The sequence below is a fragment of the Mus caroli genome, unplaced genomic scaffold, assembly GCF_978045245.1.
Source record: "Mus caroli unplaced genomic scaffold, Mus_caroli_1 scaffold_1, whole genome shotgun sequence".
Taxonomy (NCBI): domain Eukaryota; kingdom Metazoa; phylum Chordata; class Mammalia; order Rodentia; family Muridae; genus Mus; species Mus caroli.
The window spans coordinates 150,562,139-150,586,555 of NW_028227256.1; the positions used below are offsets into that span (position 1 = coordinate 150,562,139).

The window sequence follows — 24,417 nt, forward strand, 5'->3', positions numbered from 1 at the left end:
AAACAAAACATAACCAAATATAAGTTCTAAGAGATAGACACCCACTACTTTTCAAACCCAGAGACCACATGCTAATATATGACTGGTCTTTTATAAACATAGTAATTTATAAAGAAGAGCTAGGATTCTCGGTTTGCATGCAGCTATACTGGATACTAAGAAAGTTTGGGGACTTCTCTGCTAAGTAGGATACCCGACTACTGTGAAGACCATCTCCTTCGCCCAGCAGAGATGATTCCAGGGTGTAGTCTGCCACAGGCTGAGGTTCGTTGAATTTGGGTACTGCTGTCCAGTGGAACTGATTGGCTTGGGACAGATGCATTGAGGAGCTCCTGAGAAATGTATTAGTCACAATGGCTCTCCATTGCTGTGACAAAATGCCTGAGAATAATCAACCTTAATTGACAAAGATGTACGTGGCTCAAGTTCCAAAGATTTTAGTCCAGGGTTACCCAGCCATGTTGCTCTGATGCTCTGGAAGCATGCAGCATCATGGGAGTGGGTGGCAGAGGAGGAAGCTCACTTTGCGATAGCTGGAAACAAAGGAGAGGAAGAGAGGAGGAAGGACACACCCCTAGTGACATAACTTCTTTCTATCAGACCCCACCTCCTACAGTGTCTACCACTTCCCACAGTGTCATCAGGCCACAACACATGGCCTTTGGGGAACATTTAAGATTCAAACCATAACGTTAAGAATTGGAAGAGCAACCCTGGCAGTGGTGGCGCACACCTTTAATCCCAGCACTTGGGAGGCAGAGGCAGGCGGATTTCTGAGTTCGAGGCCAGCCTGGTCTACAGAGTAAGTTCCAGGTCAGCCAGGGCTATACAGAAAAACCTGTCTCGAAAAAACAAAGACAGCAACAAAAAGAAAGAATTGGAAGAGCAGAGCGGCTTGGATGCCCCTTAAAATTGCTATTGAACCCAACATACGCACATTACACTCATTAGGGTGGAAGAAAATAAATAATACAACAACATGCTAAGCAATAGTTCTCTCTGGAGGTGGGATTGTGGGTGCTGCTCCCTTTTCTCTTTATATATCCTCCTTTCCTCTATTTTCCACTTTTCAACAATGCAGTAAACATGAGCAGAGAGTAGACTGCCATATATGGCTCACAGTGCTTGTACCTTAGACTCAAGAAAGAACTTCCAGCAGTCACTGTTCTGTCCTTCTCTCTCTCTTCCTTCCTTCCTTCCTTCCTTCCTTCCTTCCTTCCTTCCTTCCTCCCTCTTGCCTTCCACTTTCCAGCCCCACCCTCTCCGGTACACCCCTGTTTACAGTGGCCCCCAAAGCTGGGCTGACGTGAGTGTCAGGTGTGAGTGGTTCTTTCCCTCTGTCTCTGTCTGTCTCATTCTCTCCCATAGCCAAGATCTTGGGAAAGGTGGGAGAAAGCCTCAGCCGAATCTGCTGCGTCCGACCACCAGTGGAGCGCTTCACTTTTGTAGGTAAGGTGACAAAGGCTGCCTTTCACTGCTTCATCTTCTTTCTCACCTCCCTTCATACATCAGCAGGTTGTCCCACCCCCAGAGACTCATATATTGAATTGTTAATCCCCCCCGCCAGGACAGTATTAAGAACTAGAGTCTTTGAGAGAGGATGGATTGCGCGCACACACACACACACACACACACACACACCAATAAATAAGCAAACAAACAAGATGTAATTAAAATTGTTTTCAAAGAAAATGCCCCGCAGAGCTAGCTCTCCCTTCCCACCATCTGAGGACATAAGGAGATGACAGTATCCATACTGGCTCCTTCATCTTGGGCTTTCAACACCCACAACTTTCAGGAGTCAATTCCTGTTGTTTAGAGGTCATCCCTCCCATAGTATTTGTTGTAATGGCCTGTATGGCCTTGGGCATCCTTTTGTGGAGTGGTCATTTGTAGAGCAGCAGTTGAAAGAGACCAGAGACAAGCAGGAATGCCAGGCCTACAGTGTGGAGAGCTGACGGGAGCAACAGGGTGTGGTGATCCCCAGAGGCCTTTTGTGATCCTCTCCCTCCTCCAGCCTGTGCTCATCCCTCACCCCGTGCTCCATAAAATGTGTCTAAAACACACTGGGTGTTCCCCATGAGCCCTGGATCCCACAGATCTGCTCAGCCAGTGTCTGTTCCTCCAGTGGACACTCAGGAGCCATCCCTGGGCTCCCACTATCTTTTGGGTGCTCCCCAAAGACTCAGCTTGGGTGAGAACTTTCCCCTTCTAACTCCGGCTGCCTTCTGCCATTTTGGAGGTTCCAGTTTGGGGCATATTGAGAGGGAACTAAGAGACAGCTGAGGAGGCAGAGGCAGGGACAAGGCAGCTCGCCTATAGATTTGTGTGTGCACACGTGTGTACCTTGGGCACCTCCATGCAGACAGTACACACCAGGAACAAGATGCCAGAGGCATGATCCTTCCAGATTTTGTGACATCCCACCAGGGAAATGACTCAGCATGCCAAATTTGCTGGTTCTTTAAATCAGGAAGCAACTGGAGTGGGAGGAGGCCACCTACCGTGACCCCAAATTCTGTGTCCCAGGTTCTGAGGGTACAGTTCTTGAGGGCAGCCTTCCTGGGGTACAGATATAGAAAGCACTCAACGTGACTGTGTCTGTCAATGGTTTCCCCTTGAGATGGTCTAATTATGAAAATCCCAGAAATACAAGGGTCTGCCCAGCAGGGGGTGAGGATGCTTCCTGTCAGTTGATACATCTTTCCTCATCTTACCCCAGCTTCTATCATTGAGGAGGCTCTCAGATCCCTAATGCTCTTCTCTCTCTCTCTCTCTCTCTCTCTCTCTCTTTCTCCCCTGTTCATCTGTCCATCTTACCTTAACCTCTTCCCGTCTATCCCCACAGATGAGAACGCCAACCTGGGCACAGTGATGCGGTATGAGGAGATCGGTGAGTTGAACTCTGACAGTGGGGACTTTTGGAGCCTCTTGTCTCCAGTCACCTGGGAGCAGCAAGTTCGGGAAGGGTGGAGGCTTGAGACCTGGAGTGGGTTTACAGCCAGGTCTACGGTCAGAATGTTCCTTCTGGAGTCTAAGATCATAATCTTACCTAGAGCCTATTGAACATCTTCCCATTAGACTCACTCCCCAGTAGTAGATCAGCCATCAATCTTCACAGCCTCCCCTCCCTCATCTAAAAGAATGAAAGTCGAGCATCAGTGAGAGAGACCATTGTTTTTGCCCACTGATACTGCAGACAAACAAGGCCGTTTCAGGTTTTTCAGTGCTTTAAGGAAGAGAAGGAGGCCAGGGTTGGCTGAAAGCCACCATGTGGCTTGCCTGCAGCCTTGGCTGAAGCTAAGGTATCTATCCCACTGTCTGTGTGAGGCCCTGGTGCCCAACCCAAGCCCAGAGTAGGTAGAAGGTAGTTACAAACATCTGTTGGGGGCAGTGGGAGAGAAGGAGCTGACAGCTGGGTAAATCAACAAATCAGCAAAATGAAACCTTCCCTGGGTTCCAGAGTGAAAGGCAGGTGGGAAACCCAAGTGCCTGCAGCTGGAAAGGAATGGCGGAGGCAGGCAGGAGTGGAGCTGGAGCTAGCCAAAGATGATGAGGAGAGTCAAGCTGGTGGATGTCTAGAAGGAGAGGCAATTTGGTATCCAACCAGATCGGATTTAACTTCTAAAGATGTGTCAGATACCTTGTGGATACTCTTCTGAGGGTGCACCCGGGTTTGGGCTCCTGCTGTGATCGTAAGATGGCTGGTGTGTCTAAGCACCTTGATAACCAGCAGATGCGATAACGTTTTGAGATGTAGTCGTGCCTGGGCTATTCCTGTTGCTTTCCTAGAGCCATTTATAAAATGTTGACAACTGGTTACTAAACAGAGCAGAGCCATTAGTGAGAATGGAGTGCAGTTAGCACACAGTTAGACTTCGTTGAACCAAAGCAACTCAAGAGCCTCACCTCTTATTTACCTTTTAGACTTTAACATCCTTTACACATCAGCTTGTCAGCTCTGAAGTCTGCAGGAGAGTGGGCACCTGGCTTTCTGGCCAATCGCCGCAAAGCAAACAAGTTCTGTAAGCCCAGAGGATCCAAAGGCAAAGCAGCCAGCACCCAGCACCGAGTTCAAAGCTCTAAGCTCTGCATCCCTGCAGTCCCCTGTAGGAACTGTCACCCTGCTGCCTGTCTCAGTCCAGCAGAGCTCAGAACAGTCCTAGGATTTTTCAGTGTAATTTGTCTTTTCCCAGCCCCGAGAGCTTGAATTAGGCTATGCTGTCTCTGCTGGGGGAAATCCCCTCTGGCTCCCCAATCTGGCTTAGCCTCCTCTGACTGCTTTTGCTTTCTGGAAGGGAAAGGGATCCCCCTTGTCTGACAGGGAGGGCTAATGAAGAATTCTTGGCTTCTGAAAAGGAGAGCCGTGCTGCCCCTGCTGACAGACAGACTCCAGGTTCACAGCGATACAGGTGGCAGCTGCCTCCGTGTACCGTGGGAACTGGGATGGGCCACTGGGCTACACATAGCTGGAATTCCTGAGCAGGGAGTGTGGAGGGAGAGTACTGGCCCTGGCTGCTGGCCCTGGGTCAAGATGACCAGCGGAGGGAGGCAGACCCAGTGGAGGGCAAAGTGAGTAAGTCCTGCGAGGCTCTGGTACTCACAGGCTCCTTGCACATCACAAGGAAAATCCATCTTTTTTTTTTTTTTCCCCCTAGCATCAGTGAGCCCATTCTGTTTTCAGCAGTTGGTTGCTTCCCTCATGGCTCTCCCAATTCAAGGGCTTGTGGACTGGAAATATGGAAATCACTGCTGCCCTCCAGTGGCTTCATGTGGGACCACAGACTCTACTGGGGCCATTACCAATAAGCCCATCTGCACTGGTCCCGGGCGTGGGGCGGGGTGGGGTGAGTCAGAGGTTTCACCCTGCCTCTCTGGGCTTTAGCCTATTTTTTAAAGTCTCATATTATTCTTAGGCAAGATGTGAGTTCTAGCATAAGGATGGAAATCCCAGTTCAGGGTCTTCAGGGTTGGTGTTGCCAGCACTTAGGGACAGGCATTCTGTGTTGTGGAGCCACCCTGGGCACAGTGGGATGCCACTTAGCAGTGTCCGATCCACCAGATGCCAGTGACACACTTCTCCTCTTCCCAGGCATGACATCCAGACATTGTGAAATTGCCCTTCAACTGTCCAGGGGCTCTCGCTCAGGCAGCTCTCTTAGCTCTGCAACCACATCACCATGTCTGAGTCCCCTCTGGGTGCCAGTCACTGCCAGGCCCTGGGGGTAGAAAGACAAATTAAGGTTCTGTGCCAAAGAGATAACATAAGCTCTCAGTCTTCATTGGGTTCCCTGAGGGCGTGGACTGTGAAGACCCAGAGACAATGAGATAGATGCTGGCTACTTTCTTTTCCTGCCTCAATCCCATCTGGAGACTCTCAGGGGCAAACTCAACATCTGAAAGCCCTTGCCCAGCCCTGGGGTGTACGTCAGGCAAAGCCCCGGGCTCTTAGGGACCATGGTAGCAGCAGTGTCTGGAAGACTAGTGGTCAGCTCTGCACAAGCGGTCTCATTGTCTCAGATACAACACAGATACAACACGCTGAATAAGGCAGAAACCTGGGCAGCCTAAGATGTGCACTAAGATGTAGGACACTCTGAGGAATGTCAAGAATCTCTAGATTCTTTTCCTGTCACTCAGTTGAATCTCACCGTTTGCTACCAATTTTAAATGACAATGAGCCTCAATGGGATCATTCAAATTGGGCTTAATGAGGGGGAGAAAAAAAAAAAAGCAACGGACAGGCATGGAGTACCAAGGATAAAGGGGAGGTGGCCCCAGCCTTGCTTCCTTGAGCCCTTTGCTGAAGGCTATGTCCTCAGAAAGAAAGCGCACAGTTGATCAACTGGGATACTCCATCTTCGCAGTCAGAGGTCTCCCTCCATCCCATCACACTGCCGTGTTGGCACTTGTCGAAGGAGGCCCACTCTAATGGAGAGAACACAGAAATAAGTGCCTGTTATCCAGCCCTAGGGAGGCTGAGACAGGAGGGTCCAAGAGTTCAAACCTCAGCTATATAGCAAGTTTGAGGCCAGCCTAGACTATAGTATCAGAAAGGAAGGATGGGAAAAGGAAAGTAACAGCAGGGTGGGGGAGGGGCTCCGAGTCCTTATGCCGACATTGTAGCTGGCTGCTGTTAGAGAGCCCAGCCATCCTGTGCTAACTCTGAAGGTGGTGGTGGTGAGGTTGGGTTGGGGGTGTGCTGAACTATGGATACTCTGGGGTGGGGTTGTCAAGGAGACCTGAGCCCCACAGTTCTAAGGGTGCAGACTTTAGTGCTCTTGAGGGTAGAAAGCTGAGAGCTGGCGCCCAGATCCTCCTCTGATGCTGTGTGCCACCTCTGCTCTCCCTCCCCAGAGCTGCGCATCTTGCTGCTGTGTGGTAGTGACCTGCTGGAGTCCTTCTGCATCCCAGGACTCTGGAATGAGGCAGATGTGAGTAGCCATATTCCCAAATCTACGAGCAGCTGGGGGTGGGGGTGGGGGCATGGGAGAGGCATGTTTGATTTTGGCTTCTGTCTCCCCCCCAACCGTCACAGACTGGAATCTCTTGCCTCTTCAAAGTTCCCAAGAGGGCAATTCATTCACATGACTCTGGAGGAAAGTTCTCCCCTACCCCAGGCTTTGTCTCCTACTGCCTATTTACTCACACTCCTCCTCATCCTCACCCTGGGGAACCCTGGGGGAAAAAGCACTCCGAGTTACAGAATGTCTTGTTCCGAGCGCTGCCTGGGGTCACCGAGACCCGAGGGGAGGGATTCTGCCCTTCGGAAGTTATAGGTGTGGTTTGTTTCCTTTGCTGCCTTTGAAGGGCTGGTGACTACCATCCCAGTCTCCCCATAGCAAAAGAATGGGGGGTCCAGAGGGGGATCTCTGGTTAGAGGCATCCTTTAGATGACCGATTTGACTTAGGGGAAAGAGGCAGTTAAACCCAAGCCACTCAGAAGTTCTGACTCGCATGGCCAGTCCCCTGCTTTCCACACATGCTGTTCTCTCCTGCTGGTTTATTCATTCTCTCATGGGCTAGATAGCCTGAGCTAAAACCAGCTCCAACCTCATGGCCCTATGCAAATTGCTTTTCTGTTCGTTTTCTGAGAAAGGGTCTTGCTATGTAGCCCTGGCAATCCTCCTGCCTTGTGCATTGCTGGCATCAACACCAGACTTTATGTTTTGTTTTGTTTCGTTTTGTTTTTTTAATGAACTTGCTGGGTAACCATGCCAATCATTCAGCTCCTCTAGTTACCCAATGAGACTCACTTTGCCCATTGTTTGGCATGCCAGTCTGACAGTTGATGAAACAATTGCAAACATTACACACACACACACACACACACACACACACGGAGCCAGACGTGAATAGGCAGGCGCCCAAGGTCTCAAAAAGTTAAGGGGCACTTATGAAATAAGCAGGGTCTTAGGCTTGCAACAGATGATTGCCATGAAGAAAGTGAAGTAGCCTGTAGATGAGCCATCAGAGCTTTACCTGGGTTATGCTCCGAAAACAGTGATGTTAGTGGACTCTAAGGGTGGAGCGTTAGCCATCAAAAGGTCACCCACTGGACACTTGCATAGGTCAGTAGTTCCAACTACCTTCTGCAACCTCCAATTCCCCCGAAACACAACTTGGGCAACTGCTGTCATGGTGACTGGTCCGCCAAGTATTGTCTACGGTAAAGCTTGGGGGTCGGGGGGAGGGAAGCACGGCTTCCAGGGAGGGTTTAGGAGGAAGCTTTGCCCTTTGGAACTGTAGGTGTGGCTTGTTAGGCTTTGCCATCTTTGAAGAGGTAGCTACCACTACCCCAGGCTCCCCTTAGCAAGAGAATAGGGGTGTGTGGGGTTGCAAGTGGAAATAGCAAAGGTAAATGAGATCCTTCCAAATGCAAAGCAAGCCAGAAACAAAAAGCAAGAGGATTTGTTTGAGTTTGCCCTTAGCATCACTCCAGACTCAGGTTTTTAAAATCTGGTATGTTATTGACAGTGGTCTGAGATTTCAAAGAACTTCCTGGTACAGCACCCCCTGATGATAAGCGTTAGGAGACGTGATGTAACATGAAAGGGGACATTCAGAATCAGAATTTAGACTCCAGTTCTACCCCCAACATATCGTCTGAGTTTCTATTTTTCCCATCTTTAAAATGGGTATAATAATAGTGTTTACCTCACATAGATTTTTGAAGACTCAAATGACACTCTTTAAGTGTATGTTGTTGGTATCAGGACCTCCCAAACCTATGACATCACATAGGCGACCGCACGACCTGCCACCTGCAGATCTATTGCATAATTAACAGGAAACACCACGTGGTTTTTGCCTGTTGTTCTTGAGACAAGGTTGTCTTTGCCCAGGCTGGCTTCAGACTTGCTGTGTAGCTGAGGGTGGCCTTGAACTCCTGATCCTTTTGCCTCCATCTCTCCAGTGCTGGGACTAGACTTGTCCCATGATACCTGCTTTGCAACAAATGCTATTAAGAAACTTCAGCTAATGTGAACCAAGCACCCCGGTGCACCCAGTAGCTATTCGCCGTGAAGGGAGCGCAAGCGCTGTGCGCTGTGGGGGAGGGGCGGCAGAGGAGGACCATTCTGAGTAGTCCTTTCATCTGCCCCTGGAGCAATTTCCTGCAGGTGAAATTTTAAGCTTCCTTTCTGCTTTGGATTAAGTGGCTTAATCAGCTTTTGCCTTCCACCCTCTACTGGGTGCTGAGAAAGTAAAAAGTCACTGGCAGAGATTTCAGCAAAGCTGAGCGGTTGGGCCCTCCAGGGAGGCTGGAGCAGTCTGGGAATTTAGAAGGCTGAGGTTGGCAGCTGGTGCAGGAGTCTGAAGAGCCACTTGTGTGAGCAGGAAATCCCTGGGGCTATTTACTAAGTGGGACCTGCGGGGGAGTCTTCTGTAGCTGGAAGTAGGCTACTTGGAGCCTGAAACATACACACGGCCTTGTGCCCCTGATGCCAGTCTCTCTCCTGGTTAGGTCTCTACTGGGTAGATCTCATTTCCTACCTGATGCTTTGGGTCTCTCCCCCACCTCCAGTCCTTCTGGCTCTCCTCAGTCATTGGTGTTGAGCTTTTTAAAGCATTTAGAGCATGGGCTGATTAAGAAACAAAATTTAAGGGGCTGGAGAAAGGGCTCAGCAGTTAGAAGCACTTGGTGTTCTTGCAGACGACCTCAGTTTGGTCCCCAAAGTCATGGTCTGGCTGCTCACAACCACCTGTAATTCTGGTTGGGGAGGGAGAGAGAATGATACAAAGACCAGGATGACACAAACTTTAGGGGGATATGGAGCATGTGCATAAGGGACTCTGGTGACAAAAACATGTGGCGCAGAGTCATTGAAGGCCTGTGAACCTTGTTCTGGAATGCAGGTGGTTTCTAACACAGGGCATCTGATGTCCCCTTTTGGCCTCCTAGGGTACCTGCACTCATATGAAACACATAGAGACAGACAAACAGACACACACACACACACACACAAATAACAAGTAAATGTCACAGTGAAGTCTTTGTTCATTCCAATGTATTCCCTCTGATGATGTGGGGGAGGGGCATGCCACAGTCCTGACCAGTTTGACTTCCTGGATTCCCGAGAGTTGTCAGAGGATTCCTCTCTTAGGGGTGCCATTGTAAAAAACAAGGGGTACCCCCACCTTGCTTCCAGTCAGTCCCCAGTCTGAGATGGGTAACTTCAGAACATCTTGTGCCCGTCAGGGATGGATAAACCAGCACCAAGGAGGGTAAGCAGATAGCCTCACTCTTCCTGGGACTTAGATGATTTGAGTGCAAAATCCCCAAGGCTAAGGAGATAGTGTGGTGCTAGAGAGCTTCGGTGAGGCTCTGGATAGAATCCCCAGCATTGCAAAACAAATGGAAATGAACCAAATCCACAGACTGAGGTTGGAGAAGGAGCTCAGTTGGTAGAGTGCTTGCCTCGTGTGCCCAAAACCCTGGGTTCAATCCCCAGCACCATATAAACTAATCCCAGGACTGGGAGATGGGGGTAAGAAGATCAGAGGTTCAAGGTCATCTCTACTACCTAGTGAGTTCAAGGCCAGCTTGTGATGCAAGAAGCCCTATCTGTCTCAAAACAAAGAGGAAGAAGAAGGAGGGGGAGGAGGAGGAGGAGGAGGAGGAGGAGGAGGAGGAGGAGGAGAAGGAGAAGGAGAAGGAGAAGGAGAAGGAGAAGGAGAAGGAGAAGAAGAAGAAGAAGAAGAAGAAGAAGAAGAAGAAGAAGAAGAAGAAGAAGAAGAAGAATCAGCTAGAGAGATGTCTCAGACGTTAAGAGCACTGACTATTCTTCCAGAGGTTCTGAGTTCAATTCCCAGCAACCACATGGTGGCTCATAACCATCTGTAATGGGGTCTGAAGCCCTCTTCTGGTGTGTCTGACAGCTGCAGTGTACTCATATATATAAGATAAATAAATCTTTTTTTTTTTTTTTTTAAGTTCAAAATCTGAGCGTCCCACATTCTTAGAACTTCCTGTCTCAGGCTGACAGACAACCTGAATGTCTGGTCATTCCAGAGATCTAGGACATCCATCCTAGTTACTCCTGCATCTATCCTGTCTGGGGCAGTGATAAGAATCCCAGTTCCCTGCAGAAACAGTGGGGCTGGAGTTAATCAGACTAGGCTGCCTCAGCCTACAGCAGACCTACATCCTGATGCCACCCAGCCAATTGCTCTTTCCCAACTCTGCCCAGTTTGTAAGGTTTCTTCGAATCATTGCTCAGAGGTAAAGGGGGAAGCAATAGCTAAAGATACAAGGCTCTGAGCTAAAAGAGTCCCCGTTCAAACAGATCTGGTAAGAAGTAGGAGCTTGTTCATAGAGGGGCAGCCTCACTGTGTCAAATGAAACTGTTAACATCTTCTAGAAACTGGCTGAGTGGGCCTGCCCCACAGCAGACAGCCACAGTCTCTCCTGGTCCATCCCAGCCAGTATCATTTCCTTCAAAGTCCAGAACCAAAACTCTCCATCAAGGACTCCACACTCAGCCCCACAGTTCCCCTGCCGCAGTATCCGCTAGGCACAAAGATTTATCAGTCCACAGTGAAATCTGACCTCCTATGACCAGTGACACGACACACCCCGTCCCTTTACATTCCACGGAGAGAAAATTCCGTACATATTCATCAAGTTTCTCTCAAGTGGCGCACAAAAGAGCTGCTGTGTGGCCTCCTGGTTGGCATTTTTGTTCTTGTTTTATGGGGGGCATGAGGGGCAGGGATCAAGATCCAGGCTCCTGGACCAGCCTCGGAGCCTAGTAGCCAGCACCACGCCTGCTCACTTATATTAACAGGCTAGTTTCCTCTGTTACTTTGTATTCTCACGGCTGGTAAGAAAGAAAGGGCTTCTTTCCGCTCACAGGTGAGGGCATCGCAACAGGGGCCTAAGGCCGCTGGTCCCTCTGAATCCACAGTCAGGAAGCAGAGGGGCAGGAGTGAATGCTGGTGCTCTACCTATCTTCTCTGTTCTATTCAGCCTGGATCCCCAGTTCATGGGATGCTACCACACACAGTCAGGGTGGCTCTTTTCTCCTCTGTAAACACCCTTCCAGGCAGGCCCAGAGATGTGTCTCCATGGCGATTCTAAATCCCATCAAGTTGATGGCTTCCTTCAAGTACCCTAGTCCTTTGTTTTTCTGCGTCTGACAGAAACACCTGTGCAGGTATCCAGACTCGGGTCAGGAACTAGATTAAATTGAGGCAGAAGGCTCCTGGATCAGCTGGAGCTGAGACTTTTTTTTGCTCCTCCCTTAAACAAAACCCAGTTTGTGGCGATTTTCGCTCTGCCCGCCGAAGCCAGGTGCTTCGTCCATCATCTATCGGAAGGCGGGCAAATTAGCTCTGATTCAAGCGTTCCTCCCTCCAATCAATCTTTCAGCAGTGCCCTTGTGAACGTAAGCATGCGTTTCCCCTCGAGGTTCTTGCAGGCTAAAAATACCCTAGTTATTAGTGCTTACGTCGTTGTCCAACACAAAATTAAGCATATAGGAAGTGTGGAAGAGGTTTTGAACCCAGCTGGTAAGATCTCAGCAACGGTTGGATGTTATTTCAGTATTCTTTCATTGTTGTTAAGTCCTGGGAATTTTAGCTTATGGTTTCCTACACACTAGCCACCAAACTATACCCCTGTCTCCCTTTGATGGTTCCTCTTTAAATTATTTTGTTTTATTTATTATTATATGGCATGCAAGTGTCAGAGCACACAAGCGGAAGTCAGAAGACAACTGTGTGCAGCTGGCTCTCGCTTTCCACCTTTGCTTGTGGGTGCCAGGGATTGAACTCAGGCTCTGTGACAAGCACTTTTACTGGCTGAGCTGGCTTCCCGGTCTGTGTTTTTCATTTTAAAGAGAGATTCTTCCTAATTTTTCTTAACTAATGATCCTCCTGTCTCAGCCTTGTGAACAGCTAAGATTAAAAGGTGCCTCCCCAGCCTGGGCTCATTCTTTCATTTTGAACTATTTACTGAGCACCTTCTGTGTGACAGCAATTCTGAGTCTACAGCTAGGAGAACAGATAGAAACAAAATATTTGGCTAGTCCTCTTGCTTTCTAGTGGGAAAGCCAGACAATTAATGAATCATATTTGGCTGTATCTCACAGATTATCCGGTTTAACCCCTTTGACATGGAATCTCTATTCCCATCTTAAAAACATGGAAAGAGGACTGGCAAGGTGGCTCAGTGGGTAAAGGCGCTTACTGTCAAGACTGATGGCCTGAGTTCAATCCTCAACTCACGTAGGACAAGAAGAGAACTAGTTCAGGCAAGTTGTCCTCTGACTTCCACATACACAATATAACATGTATACACACACATAACATGTGCGCTTGTGCTCCCCCCCCCCCCGACTAAATAAGCATAACGATTTAATAATATATACAAAAGGGGGGGCTTAAGCAAGTTGAGACTTGTTCTAGATAGTACAGCTGTTGAATGGTGGAACAGGGTCTCATGTGATTATTCAGATCCTTTGTCCAGTTAACATGGACCTGCGGAAGAATGACAGACATCCCTCAAAGCAGGCCCAGTGAAGGCACAAGCTGGGCATTGACTCTCGGCCTGGTTCAGGTTAAGCCGTCACAAAGCAAGAAGGTTTTCATGTAGGGAGGAGGCTAGGAAAGACCCAGTAGTGGGCAGAAGCCTGAGAGAGGAGATGGCTGATAAGTGAGTTGGTTCTCTTCATTTGGAAAGGCGCTGGCTTTTGATGGAGTGTGCCAAAATCACTGAGTGTAATGATTGCCTGTCCGGGCCATTCTCAGGGTCTCAGCATTTTAAACAAGCAAGAGTTAATGTTTAACTGGAAGGATTAAATACCTAAAGGTGATTTCAGACACCAGAAGTCCGCCAATGGAGACACTCTTTTCTTCCTGAACTTCTCAAAGTCTCACATTCTTTTCATTGGTTGTGCCCTACATGCCTCTAACCAGCCAGTTATGGACTAAGCGGCTTCCTACATCCATCAGCTATGGGAACATAACCAAAGAAAATAAACAGAGGAAGAGCCGGGGGCATTAACCACTCCAGAAGAAATCCCAGGGCCCCCAGATAAATGGAGCAAAGGCAAATGTGGTTATTCAGGCTCAGATGACTTTTTATCAAACTGCTTAACTCCAGCCCGGAAGCAGGAAGCCTGCGGGACTCTTCCAGCCTCAGGGGATTAGATCCCCACATTGCTAAAACCCAAGCTGAATTATCCACAAGAGAAGGACCCCCAGCCCCAGTGATTCGAAATTTGGGGGCTGATTTCTGCTCAGGGATCTCGTGTAAAAGGTGCTGTTGATTTTCAGGCTTTTGACACGAGGCCGGAACTCTGGGCCTTCCTTCCCACACTCCCAGTCAAGCTGGCAGCACCGTGGGGTTGGTTTCCTCTGGGAAACCCCTTTGAAGGAGCTTTCATTTGTTTGCATTGAGGGCCATCCTGGAAGTGCACTCCTGGCTGCCTGACTAGCCAGGTTGATCACACTAGTTCTGGACCAGCCTTTCCTCCTGACGGGGGCAGAAGCCAGAGCAGTACAGAGGATGCTCTGCTGGAGAGTGGTTTAGACATTCTCACAGATGGGGATTTATGCGGCTCTCCCCTTTCTTTACCCTCCCAGCAGTGCTTACAGCTGTATGCTCTAGGGGGCGGTAGAGAGCAAGGATCTGAGGATAACTGGTAAGAGTATTGAATTTTTTTTTTTTTTTAAGAGCAAGGTGGTGGGTGTTTTCCTTCCTTTGTGTCTTGGGTTTTTTTTGTTTGTTTGTTTTGTTTTGTTTTGTTTTTGTTTTGTTTTCTTCCTTCCATTTTTTAAAAAGATAGGATCTTGCTATGTACCCCAAGTTGGCCTCAAACCCATGATTTTCCTGCCTCAGTCCCTGAGTTCTGGGGTTATAGGTATACACCATCACATACCATAAAGTATGTTTTCAACTTGTGGTGTTTTGTTTTGTTTTGTTTTGTTTTGTTTTGTTTTGTTTTGTTTTTATGAGACAAGATTTTTCTGTGCCCTGGCTGTCCTGGAACTCTCTCTGTAGACCAGTTTCAAGTCTCTAAAATATGAGTCTATTGATGGACCTAGAAGAAGTGTGAAGCAACAGAAAGAGTCGTCAAGAGCGAGCGGCCCAAAAGTGTTGCGGCCTGCCCGCAGTCCACAACACGAACGGTTCAACTGAGAATGGCAGTTCGCTGAAAAGAGAGGAATCTAGACGGGGCGGAAGAAAGAATGGAGCTAAGACAAATCCTGATCAAAGCTCAATTTTACTATTTCCAGACACTCAGTTATAAAGGAAGGGGGAGGGAACCCAATATCTCGCCAAGTAACTCAGGGTCCAGTAGCAGGACGAACATGTGTGTGCCTCCAGGCAGCAAAGGCAGGTTCCAGCAGTGGGCGTGGCAGGACGAATGAGCACGTACCTCCACCCTTGAGCAAGCAGGTTCCAGGCTGGGGGAAGGGAGGCCACACAAAAGGGATCAGATTCGATCACTAAGCTGTGTAGATAGGACAGGTTCCTGGAACTGAGACACACATCTCAGAAGACCGTTGTAAGGATGAGATGTGATAATGAAGCTCTGAGGAGAGTTCCTGTCACGTGGCATAGACCTTGGTAGATGCTTACGGGTGACCCCGTGCATCCCTGGCTGCCATCTGCAAAGGACACAGAAGGAGGCTGGAGCCGCTGGTGTGCTATAGGACGAGAAGAAAGTGAGGAGGGTTCTGAGCCCTGATGTAGCGGGATCACACTGGATCATACCAGGAGAGCCTTCCAGGCCTTCAGTGCATCTTGAAGGATCTTATTGCTATGAAGGATCTTAATGAAGTTGAGCCTTCTGATTAGAACACCCGAATGACCTCTCTGTGTTGGGATGAAAGACACCATCATTATAATCTGGGCTTCGCTTGTTTTACTTGGCTGCTTTTGCCAGTTGCTCATAAAGTGTTAGTCACTACAAGATATGAGTCACTGAGCATTAACTTGCCCATATCCTTCAATACAGTCAAAAATAATCTTTTGTTAAACCTGTCAGTTTGAATTTTTAAATTGTTTTAAATGATGTATTCATTTTTCTTTAGTTTTTGTCACATGTATACATACATATGTTATAGCCTGCTGAGTGCATTTAGTACTGACCACATGGTGTTAAATAACCAATTAGGGTACTTGTCCCAAGGGAAGACTGAGTCTCCTCATGGCAGTCATTAATTGCCTGCGACTTGTCATCCAGAGATGGGGACCATCCACACTGTGTGTCAACTGATGTTGCCATTATTCAAGTCTTGTTTAGGCAGCCATATTGTTGAGATTTCAAGAGTGCTGCTTTTCTGTCCCATATAAGACACAAACTCTTAGAATCTTCCACCCCTTTTCCTAAATGTTACCTGAGCCTTGGGTGTAGGGGTTGTATAGATGTATGGATTGGGGTTGGGCATGCCATAGTAAGTCCCTCTGGCTAGTTGAGGCGTTCTTTTCTTTTTCCTTCCCTTCCTTTCCCTTCTTTTCCCTTCCTTTCCTTTCCCTTTCCCTTCCTTTCCTTTCCCTTTCCCTTCCTTTCCTTTCCCTTCCCCTTCCCCTTCCCCTTCCTTTCCTTTCCTTTCCTTTCCTTTCCTTTCCTTTCCTTTCCTTTCCTTTCCTTTCCTTTCCCTTCCCTTCCCTTCCCTTCCCTTCCCTTCCCTTCCCTTCCCTTCCCTTCCCTTCCCTTCCCTTCCCTTCCCTTCCCTTCCCTTCCCTTCCCTTCCCTCCCCTCCCCTCCCCTCCCCTCCCCTCCCCTTTCCCTTCCTTTCCTTTCCCTTTCCCTTCCTTTCCCTTCCTTTCCCTTCCTTTCCCCTCCTTTCCCTTCCTTTCCTTTCCTTTCCTTTCCTTTCCTTTCCTTTCCTTTCCTTTCCTTTCCTTCCCTTTCCTTTCCTTTCCTTCCCTTCCCTTCCCTTCCCTTCCCTTCCCTTCCCTTCCCTTCCCTTCCCTTCCCTTCCCTTCCCTCTCCCTTCCCTCTCCCTTCCCTCTCCCTTCCCTCTCCCTTCCCTCTCCCTTCCCTCTCCCTTCCCTCTCCCTTCCCTCTCCCTTCCCTCTCCCTTCCCTCTCCCTTCCCTCTCCCTTCCCTCTCCCTTCCCTCTCCCTTCCCTCTCCCTTCCCTCTCCCTTCCCTCTCCCTTCCCTCTCCCTTCCCTCTCCCTTCCCTCTCCCTTCCCTCTCCCTTCCCCTCCCTTCCCCTCCCTTCCCCTCCCTTCCCTCCCCTCCCCTCCCCTCCCCTCTCCCTTCCCCTTCCCCTTCCCCTTCCCCTTCCCCTTCCCCTTCCCTTCTGTTCTTTTCTCTACTTTCTTCTTCAAAATAGGATTTCTTTATGTAGCCCTAGCTGTCCTGGAACTCACCTAGTAGACCAGGCTGTCCTCAAACTCAGATACACCTGCTTCTGCCTCTCAAGTACTGGGATTAATGATGTGTGCTACCACTGCCTGGCTTAGTTGTGACTTTCTGTGATGGTCTCTGCAGGTTCTCCAACCCATGTGGTAGCTACTAACATTTTGCTTGATGTCACCCATTAGACAGTAACCTATCCAAATGATGAATTCATATCTGTCTTCTTACCTGTACATCCTTAGTATCCAGGAAGATGTCTGGCTAAGGCCACAGAGCATCTATATCTGAAAGTCATCAGGGCAGGTCTTAGAATTCAGCCTCCTGAAGGGATGATGCCGAGCCCACATTCCTTCCAAGAGCTTTGCCTCCTGGGTCATAAGTGTTCTCTCCCTCAAGGCCAAGTTGCTTCTTGCTCTGGCATGCCTCATATCCTCTTCTCAGATTCCCTACTCATGGGAAGCAGAGTCCACCTCCAACTGCTTCCTCTCCTCCGCCCTACCTCCATCTCCCCTAGAAAACTTTAACCGTCAGATGAACCGATAGCGTCAAGACTAGGCTGGGCAGGATGCTGAAGCAGGATGGATTCCACCTCTGAGGCCTCACACACAGGCCTGGGGAGAGTGAATAGCCCAGTGTGGTCCTGTCTCCTGAGGTCTGGCGGTATACAGGTACACTGGCCATGTAAGGAGTGAGACTGACCAATCAGGTCTGCTCTGTTCACTCTACACCTCCCACTCCACACTCCCAAGAGCAAGACCCCCCGTAGGGAGAGCTGGAACAAATGTTCACTCACAGAGTTCAATATCCTCAGGGGCCCGGAACCCGTTGCACTCGATGTGTGTGTGCCCTGACCGTTCCTCACCACACAGGGGAATGTCCTATGCTCCCTGGAATCTCTGAAGGTCTGAGGTGCCCGTCCTCATCCCACTCCACCAGAAGGTTCCGCATAGTGCCCTGAAATTTAAAGGGATGACTCCTAAAGACAGGCACGTGAGAAAAGCTTAGGATGGGTTCATCAACAGTGTGTGTGTGTGTGTGTGTGTGTGTGTGTGTGTGTGTGTGTGTGGAGGGGGGCAGGGAGTGTGCAGGTGGCATGTGAAAGTCAGAGGATAAGTTTTGGGAGTCGCTTCTCTCCCTCCACCATGGGTTTCAGAGCTTGGTCTCCAGCCGTCAGGTTTGTATAACAAGCGCTTTTTACCCACGGAGCCATCTTGCCAGTCCTAGGATTGGATGCATGCTTTATCAGTACCCGCCAGGCAAGGTCTGGGGACTCTGTTTTCTTGTTGTTCGTTTTACTTTATCTGCTTTCTTTTCACAAAGAGACTTTTGTCAGGATGTAACGTCTCATTAAATAGACTCTTGTGCCACTGGCTCAGCTCCCCGTCTCGTCCCCAGTGGCCTCTCCAGGGCGAGTACGTTCACCACGAAGCTACTTGAGTTTTCCAAGCCAAATGTGGCTTCTCGGGCATTTTTCTTTCCCAACAAAGAGATTCAGAAGAAGATCCGAAGGCTGTAGCACACTGGCAAGCCTTCCCTCTTTCTTTCCTGTGACGTGTGGGATCGGGTTTGACCAGTTTTTCCATGTGTGTATCCCCTACATTTGGCAGTGCCCCTCTGGTCTTTATTCTCAAAATCTTCTGGCTCTTTCAGGCTTGTTAGTGCTGTTCACTAGAGACTTTCTGTATTTACAACCTGTAAATGCCGAATGCGGTCAATTTTGCAGAGGCTTTCTGTATTTACAACCTGTAAATACCGAATGTGGTCAATTTTGCAGAGGCTTTCTGTATTTACAACCTGTAAATACCGAATGCGGTCAATTTTACAATGACCAAACAGTCATTATAATGGCCACTTTTACAACTTGCCATTGTAAAATTGGCACCAACAGGGACTAAAGCTACAATGTCCGTCTACTCATCCATCCGTCCGCCCATCCTCTCCCACCCTCGCAAATCATGCACGTAGTAGTCAGATCCAGGCTGGGGAACTTAATTTAGCTAAGCAACTTTTGCTGTAACCACCACCAATAATTAGCTGTAATTTTCTAAATGCAGCTTTCATCTTTCTGCAGATCGGAAGGGCTCACCTCACACACCCAACCCCCTGAGGTCATGCAGTGTGTCGCTGAGTCCTTATACCTAGAACTTTCCCAGCTGTGCCTCTGTGGAGCATCGCTGAGCTGTCACATTGTGCTGCTTCTTCTCAGGCAGTCGACCGAATACCTTGACTCTCCAGCCCCTGTCCTTTGCCATTCACTTGTTCTTGCCGCTGCTCAGAATCCAAAAAGGCTAAAGTGCAACTCTGAGTTAGGCTTGTAGCACGCGTGCACAGGGATGGGAACGTCTCACTTCTTCCGTTTATTTATTTATTTTGTTTGTTTACTGGGCAGTTTCATGTATCCCGGGCCTGCCTCAAACTCTCTGTGTAGCTAAAAATGACCAAAGCTTCTAACCCTCCTGCCTCCGTCTCTCAAGTGCTGGGATTAGAGGTAGATACCATCATGCCTGGTTTAGGCAGAGCTAGAGATTGAGCCCAGGGCTTCAGGCATGCCTGGCAAGCACTATCAGTGAGCTGTATTCCCACCCCCAGATGAAAGTTTAATATAACATAATGGAGATGGTATCACCCAAAAGTAGAGGTCTGAATGTTGGGAACAGACTGAAAACGGCAAGAAATTAACATCAAGGCCAGGACATCCAGGTGAGAAGGATGTGGGATAAGGACTCCCCAGGACAATCCAATCCAGGTGAGAAGGATCAGGGCTAAGGACTTCCCCGATACAGCAAACCTCGTGGTTATAAACATAGACCATTCTTTTACAGTTATGGACACAGTTATAAACAGTGACTATTTATACTCCCTAAGGGTGTAGGGCAGTCAGATAACCAACTCTTCTAGACAAGGGGCTGTGTTCCTTCCTAGCTCCTGGCCTCCTCCTCCTCCAGACCATTCTTTACTTCTCTCTTACAGCCAATTTCTCTCTACCTCTCACTTAGAAGGACACTTGTTTCTGCTGTTATGGACACCCAGACTAACCAGAATGTTTTCAAGATTAATTCCCTTGGTTTAATCATATAAGATAACAGTCACAAGTCCCAGGAATTTGGACTTGGGTATGTGGGGCACGGGAAGTCATTGCGCGGTGGAGACTTGGACCCAGGTATAAATGAGAACTGAGCAGAGTCATAGATGTTTTTGTTTTGTTTTATTGTTTTTAGACAAGGTCTCATGTAACCCAGGCAGGCTTTGAACTATTTATTGATCTTCCTACCTCCACTTCCCAGTGCAGGGACTACAGACATACTCCACCAAACCTGGCTCATACGTTTGTTTTGAAGACAGAATTAATTGGATTTCCATATAGGCTGAATATAAGATATAAAAGAAAGGGGTACAAAGACCATAGGAAAACACTTCTTTGGGGCAGAGGGAGTCTATATTGTGTAATTTTCTATTGCTGTGATAAAACACCATGGCCAAGACAAGTTACAGACAAGAGTTTATATGGGCTTTCGGTTCTAGAGGGTTTGAGTCCATGATTGAAGAACAGAGGCAGTAGGCATGGTAGGAAGACCAGCAAGCTCACATCTTGAACAGGAAGCAGAGAGAGTGCCCTGGGAATGCCAGGAGGCCTTTGAAACCTCAGAGCCCAACCCCAGTGACACACTTCCTCCAGCAAGGCCAAACTCCCAAAGAGCCTTTTTACAATAGCGGATCCAGAGACCCATGAACATATTAAGATTATGCTGGAAATACTGATTCGAGAGCCTTTAGTGTGTCCTTCTGATAGCTTTGAAATGGAATGAAACACTTGTGGTTGTGAATATGGGTCCAAGGACAGGGAAGCCTGGTGGAGTCTGGTGTGTCAGGGTCTGAGAGGACTGGGAATCAGCATAGAGACCCAAAGGGTCATCTACAGAGGAAGGAGAACAGGAGATGTGGAGTCTAGCTGGGGGCCCGAGTCAGAGAGGTAGGGAGTAGAATGGACAGCTGAGTTCTACAGGGCCGACAACTCTCTACCTGATACCTTTGTCTGTCCTTACACTCTCTGGCATGAAAAACCCACCACCTAGAACAGCAGAGATTATCTCTAGTGTCTGACCTGAAGCCAGGAAGAGGGACTGCTAATGTGCAGGTCTTATGGGCTCTTCTTCTCAATCTGTCGGTGGTCCCCAGGGGCAAATCCATCACCTGTTATTACAAAGGAGGAGTATCTCCAGCCACAAAGGCTCCATCCGCCTACCACCCACCAAGCCTTGGCATGGTTCCTGATTGGGTGTCAGCTCATTTGATCCTGAGTGGAAAAGCAGCAGGCAGCTGCACTCACGTCAGCCACAGAGCTATTCCCTCGTGGGCACCAACTGCCATTCAGAGCCATTCTGTTCATGCTTTCAACTCGAACATTTGCTCTGAATGGCTCCCTTACCACACACATCATCCAGAGAGCGCCCATCAAATGTGCGTTATCTGGCTGTTAGAGTCAAGTGGTGGGAAGCAGGCCTGCCATTACTTAACTCACACCAGATTATCCCAAAACATCTGCAGGAACAGGCAGTTTAAGGATCTCTGTGTGCTCCTACTTCAGTGAATTCTCAGTTTCTCCTTCCCTTATCTTCCCTGGCATGCCCATGTTTCCAGTTCTAATTCTATATTTGACTGACTCATGAACTCAGTTGTACACCAGAATCACCCGGGGGAGGTTGGGGGGAGATTGTTTTGTAAGCACTGTTGTCTGGGACATTCTAGTTTAATTGATCTTGGGTATGAGTCTATGTTTGGAATTTTTAAAGTTCCCTAGGTAATTCTTTATTGTGTTGTTGTTTTAAAATTTAAAGTTGCATTTGTTTGTTTGTTTTGACTTGTTTGTTTTCTGTGTGTGTGTGTGTGTGTGTGCGCGCGTGCGCGCACTCTCGTGCGTGCGGGAACATGCATGCATGCCATAGTTCATGTGTGGAGGTCAGAGGACAACTTATAGCCATTGGTCCTCTCCTACCACGTGGGTCCAGGGAATTGGACTCAGATTTCCAGGCTTGGTGGCAAGTGTCTTTGCCCATGGAGCCATCTCAATGTCCCACCTCATCAGGCAACTCTAGTGTGTAGGCAAGTGTGAGAATCAGTTACTGAACAGTGAACCCAGTGCAGGGTCTAACAGCTGACAAGAGGAGCTGCAGCTCTCTGCAGATTCCTGCCTTGCCTCTCCTGAGCATTTCAGGCCCATAGGACAGAAGCCTTGATGCAAACTTAATGTGAACCCCACCTACATAAACCATGCTGTATGCTGCTCCATATCCAGATGGCATGACTAGGTGGAGGCTCTGATACTGTATGCTTAGCTTGTAGTCTCCCCCACCCCCACCCCCACCCCCACACACTCCCACCCCAGGGTGCTCAAGGCTGACCTTTTATTTTAGCAATGCCAGAGTTCTAACGATGTTTTGGTTTTGTTTTGATTTGGGTTTTTTTTGTTTTTGGAGACAGGGTTTTTCTGTGTAACAGCCCTGACTGTCCTGGAACTCGATTTGTAGACTAGACTGACCTTGAACTCACAGAGTTCTATCTACATCTGCCTCCCAAAGGGCTAGGACCAAAGAAAGGCATGTGTTACCATGCCCAGCCCTAGATGCAATTTTATGTTAAGCAGTTGTTAAGCAATAGGGAAAGCAGAGTAAAGGTGGGTAGAAACACCCAAGGATATGTCACACACACACACTCACACACACACACACACTCACACAGGCACACACTCACACACAGGCACACACTCACACACAGACACATGCACACACATACTCACACACAGAGGCACACACACAGAGGCACACACACAGAGGTACACATACACACACATGCACACACTCACATGCACACACACAGAATTAGGCTAACAATGGCATTCTGACAGTGTGCACCTTTCTGGTAGAGAAGAATGGACCACAGATCTTCATCATTTCTGCTGCTGTGAAACCAGCTTTAAGAATTATGGGGGGGAAACTCCGAGTCCTTTCCCCCTAAAGCAGATCTTGCTCAATGATTGAACTGCTTACAAGCAACGTCCTTCCTCCTCCTGTGAGATCCAGAACTGACAGGATCTAACCCTGCTACCAGATGCTGTACATTCCTAGCTCCTGGAACTGAATATCAGCACATTTCTAGAAGGCCATTTGGTAATATGTTTCAAGAGCTTGAAATACTTCCACATCCTTTTGTCCAATTATGTTACTTCTTTTTTTTTTTTTTTTTTTGGTTTTTTTTTTTTTTTTTTTTTTTTTTTTTTGGTTTTTCGAGACAGGGTTTCTCTTTATAGCTCTGGCTGTCCTGGAGCTCACTTTGTAGACCAGGCTGGGCTCGAACTCAGAAATCCACCTGCCTCTGCCTCCTGAGTGCTGGGATTAAAGGTGTGCGCCACCACGCCCGGCCAATTATGTTACTTCTTATCCCGAGGAAATAATTAGAGATGTGATAAAAGGTTTATGTATAAAGATAGTCATCAAAGTGTTATGTACATAAATTAGGTTGCAAAAACGCAGACGTAACTATAAAGGTTCCATACTATCTGACTAGGAGGAGCCACAGAGAAGGCCAACCCCCACGCTTGCACATGATTTTTCATTTATCTGTTCAGTGTGGGAGAACATGGCACAGAGGTCAGGCTGCAGGAGCTGGTTCCCCCTCTGCCATGTGGGTTCCAGGCACTGAATTCAGGTCATCAAACCTGACCAAAAGGCCTTGTACCTGCTAAGCCGTGTGGCTAGTTCCCAAGTCATCTTCATGATGTGGTAGAATGCTTGCAATATGAAATATGAATAAATGAAAATAATGCAAGTTGGGGCTGGAGAGATGACTCAGTAGTTAAGAGTGTGCGTGGCTTTTTACAGAGGACCTGAGTGTGATTCTTAGCACTCTTATCTGGCTGCTCACAACTGTCTGTAAGTCCAGCTCCAGGGGCATAGCTTCTGACCCTCATAGACACTTGCGTTCAAGTATGTGCATATGTGCACACACACAGAGGCAGAGAGAAACACACACACATAACGTGGGGGAGACAGAGAGAAATATACACATACACACACACAAAGCAGGAGAGACACATACAGAGAGACAGAGAGAAACACAAACACATACACAAAGTTTAAAAACAAAATAAATCTTATCCAAAACAAGAAGAGAATGCAGGTAATTACTATTTAAGCAATTGATTTTTAATTCTTTTTTTTTTTAAAGATTTATTTTATGTATATGAGTACACTGTAGCTGTCTTCAGACACATCAGAAGAGGGCATCAGATCCCATTACAGATGGTTATGAGCCACCATGTGGTTGCTGGGAATTGAACTTAGGACCTCTGGAAGAGCAGTCAGGTCTCTTAACTGCTGAGCCATCTCTCCAGCCCCGATTTTTAATTCTTCCTGTTTGCAGTGTTTGGGACAGGAGCCTCATGCATGCTAGGGAAGCTACCATTGAGCTACAACTTCATGCCTCCTTTGCAGTTGAGTGATAATGTGGATCTACACAGCTCTTGACAGACAGAAAGCCCTGGGCTATGCTGGGTCAACTGTGGCTGCTGGAGAGTGTTTTTGAGACTGATTTCTATGTTCT

General features: G+C 48.2%; 1 protein-coding gene across 2 annotated transcripts in view; it reads left to right on the top strand.

The window, feature by feature from the left end:
* Nmnat2 (nicotinamide nucleotide adenylyltransferase 2) overlaps positions 1 to 24,417 on the top strand; it is a 161,581-nt gene that overhangs the window by 131,648 nt on the left and 5,516 nt on the right. For both annotated transcript variants that reach the window (XR_003837781.2, XM_021171942.3), the window contains exons 6-8: positions 1,369 to 1,449; positions 2,849 to 2,893; positions 6,358 to 6,434. Coding sequence is in view for 1 of the 2 variants with exons in the window: in XM_021171942.3 (XP_021027601.1) it covers positions 1,369 to 1,449; positions 2,849 to 2,893; positions 6,358 to 6,434 (203 nt within the window). In the remaining variant the exon portion in view is untranslated. The remainder of the gene's footprint in view (positions 1 to 1,368; positions 1,450 to 2,848; positions 2,894 to 6,357; positions 6,435 to 24,417) is intronic.